The sequence below is a fragment of the Anarrhichthys ocellatus genome, unplaced genomic scaffold, assembly GCF_004355925.1.
Source record: "Anarrhichthys ocellatus isolate YVR2014 unplaced genomic scaffold, GSC_Weel_1.0 scaffold7787, whole genome shotgun sequence".
Lineage (NCBI taxonomy): Eukaryota > Metazoa > Chordata > Actinopteri > Perciformes > Anarhichadidae > Anarrhichthys > Anarrhichthys ocellatus.
The window spans coordinates 1-2,080 of record NW_022287761.1 but is presented as its reverse complement, the minus strand read 5'-3'; the positions used below and the strand labels follow the sequence as shown (position 1 = coordinate 2,080).

At 51.1% G+C, this 2,080-nt stretch overlaps 1 protein-coding gene across 1 annotated transcript; it reads right to left on the bottom strand.

Annotated features, from left to right (window-relative positions):
• Nucleotides 1–34: 34 nt before the first annotated feature.
• Nucleotides 35–1,928, bottom strand: LOC116380573 (hydroxycarboxylic acid receptor 2-like). Its single transcript, XM_031842476.1, has 2 exons — nucleotides 1,473–1,928; nucleotides 35–1,237 (listed from the first exon to the last, which is right to left on the bottom strand). Exons 1-2 carry the CDS (start codon nucleotides 1,851–1,853, stop codon nucleotides 551–553), a joined length of 1,068 nt encoding a protein of 355 aa, XP_031698336.1. The 5' UTR covers nucleotides 1,854–1,928; the 3' UTR covers nucleotides 35–550.
• Between the last annotated feature and the right edge of the window lie 152 nt (nucleotides 1,929–2,080).

Here is a 2,080-nt window from a genome sequence, read left to right as displayed (position 1 = left end):
TTGATCCTTAAACACTGAAACTCTTCTGGACTCACAGATCAAACCTAAAGAAGTCTCGTCTAAAAGAGATCATCAACTTTCAAACAACAGGAGGATTTTTTGTAAAAATATAAAGTGTCTGAAACGATGACTGACATGTGAAATGTCTCCAAAGTGGAACCATGAGAACCAGTTTGGGTTTGAAGAGAACAACATGAACATATAAGTCAGTCAGGGGACATGTTAGGGGCCAATAGAGTTCAAACATATGTTTGAGTCACTGAAGGCACAAATCAATGAAGGCAGATTCATTTATAAAATGAGAAAACATCTAAAGACCAAAGAAACACTTGATTCTATTATTTTAAGTGGAGAAAATAACATGAATAACGTGTTTCTTTCTACTAAATGAACCAGAACTTGAGGAAGATGTTGGATCGCTAATAATGAGAATAAATATGAAGCAAAAGTGAATTCATACCCTCCAAACTAAAAGTAAATCTGGACGTTTAAATACAATATAATGAGTCGTGAATATCGAATCCAGTCGTTATAATGGAGGGAAAGCTGGTCACATGGCTCCACTTCCTGTCTCGGCCCTCGTGGACTTCATCTCCTGCTGGTCGGTGGTTTGAGTCCCCGACGACGCCGCGTTCTCGCTGTCGTCCGACTCGCCGCAGCGCAGTGCCCGGGGCAGCGCGCCACAGAGCGCCCTCCGGAACATGGAGCTGGAGAAGACGTAGACCACGGGGTCCAGCGCCGAGTTCAGGAAGTTCAGCCCCAGGGACACGATGGTGAGCTGGGTGAAGGTGTAGAAGGAGGCGCAGTCCCACGGCCGGTACGAGCGGATCACCCACACCCCGACGGTCGCCACCGTGGTGGGCAGGAAGCACACGGTGAACACCGCCACGATGGCGACGCACACCCGCATGGCCATCCGCACCTTCTCCGGGTTCCCCATCCGCCGGCGCCTCAGGAAGCCGGAGATGCGGACGGAGCAGAACAGCAGCATGGCCGTCGGGAAGACGAACTCCAGCACCGTCAGGACGCGGTGCGTGCCGACCAAGACCACGATGGCCCGCGACGCCTCTTTGTAGGAGGTGAAGAAGAAGCACTGGGTCCCGTCGCCGGCGCCCTTGATGTGGCTGAAGGCCAGCATGGGGAGCCGAGGAGCGGCGACCAGCAGCCAGACGAACGCCGACACCAGCGCGGCCTGACGCAGGGTCAGCCGGTTGAAGCGGTGGTGAGGGTGGACCACCTGGGGCCAGAGGACAGGAAGTGTATTACGTCACGCCTCACTGATGAGCTTTCTGTTCATTTATTTCTTTAAAGCACTTTGTAAACTCTGTTTTTAAAGGTGCTACATGAATGAAGTTATTATTATTGTAACATTACAGTTTTGGTATCATATTGTAATATAGACGCTCTGCTGACGTGTAAAACCTTTAAATCATGTGTAGAGTCGTCGTGACATCCTCACAGCTGGTCCTCACCTTGAAGTAGCGGTAGATGGCGACCACCGTCATGAGCGCGATGCTGGCCGAGCGGTTGGAGAACATCAGGAAGAGGTTGATCCGGCACAGACCGTCTCCGAACACCCAGTGGCCCCTGAGCAAGGCGTCGATCCTCAGCGGCAGACTCACCAGAGCCAGGAAGTCTGCGATGACCAGGTTGAAGAGGAACAGGTTGTTGGGGTTCCAGGTCTTCAGCTTGAAGCAGAAGATCCACAGAGCCACCACGTTTCCCAGCAGCCCCAGCACCACGTCCACGGTGAGCACCGGGGGCAGAATCAGGCCCTCCAGCTGGATACCGACGGGGGGGCAGCCGGGCGGGGGGGTGGTCAGGTTCAACATGGAGGAGGTGGTGTTGAACATTTTATATTGTGTATCTATTCTAACTGATGAATCAGGAGACAAATGAAAATGATGTCCAGCTCCTCTGGAGAACAAAAAACACAAGTTGATGACGTCAAAGAGGAAAGTGAGAAAATGTCTCCACTTCCTCTTTTCAACTTCTTCCTTTTCTTTCGAATGAAATCTGTTCAAAAATAAGGAACACACACACACACACACACACACACACACACACACACACACACACA

Bases quoted from the DNA above. Each gene is read 5' to 3' on its own strand.
- LOC116380573 (XM_031842476.1), bottom strand. From the start codon at position 1,853: ATGTTCAACACCACCTCCTCCATGTTGAACCTGACCACCCCCCCGCCC. The intron at 1,238-1,472 runs GTGAGGACCAGC...CTCTGGCCCCAG, and splicing joins CCATCTACCGCTACTTCAAG to GTGGTCCACCCTCACCACCG.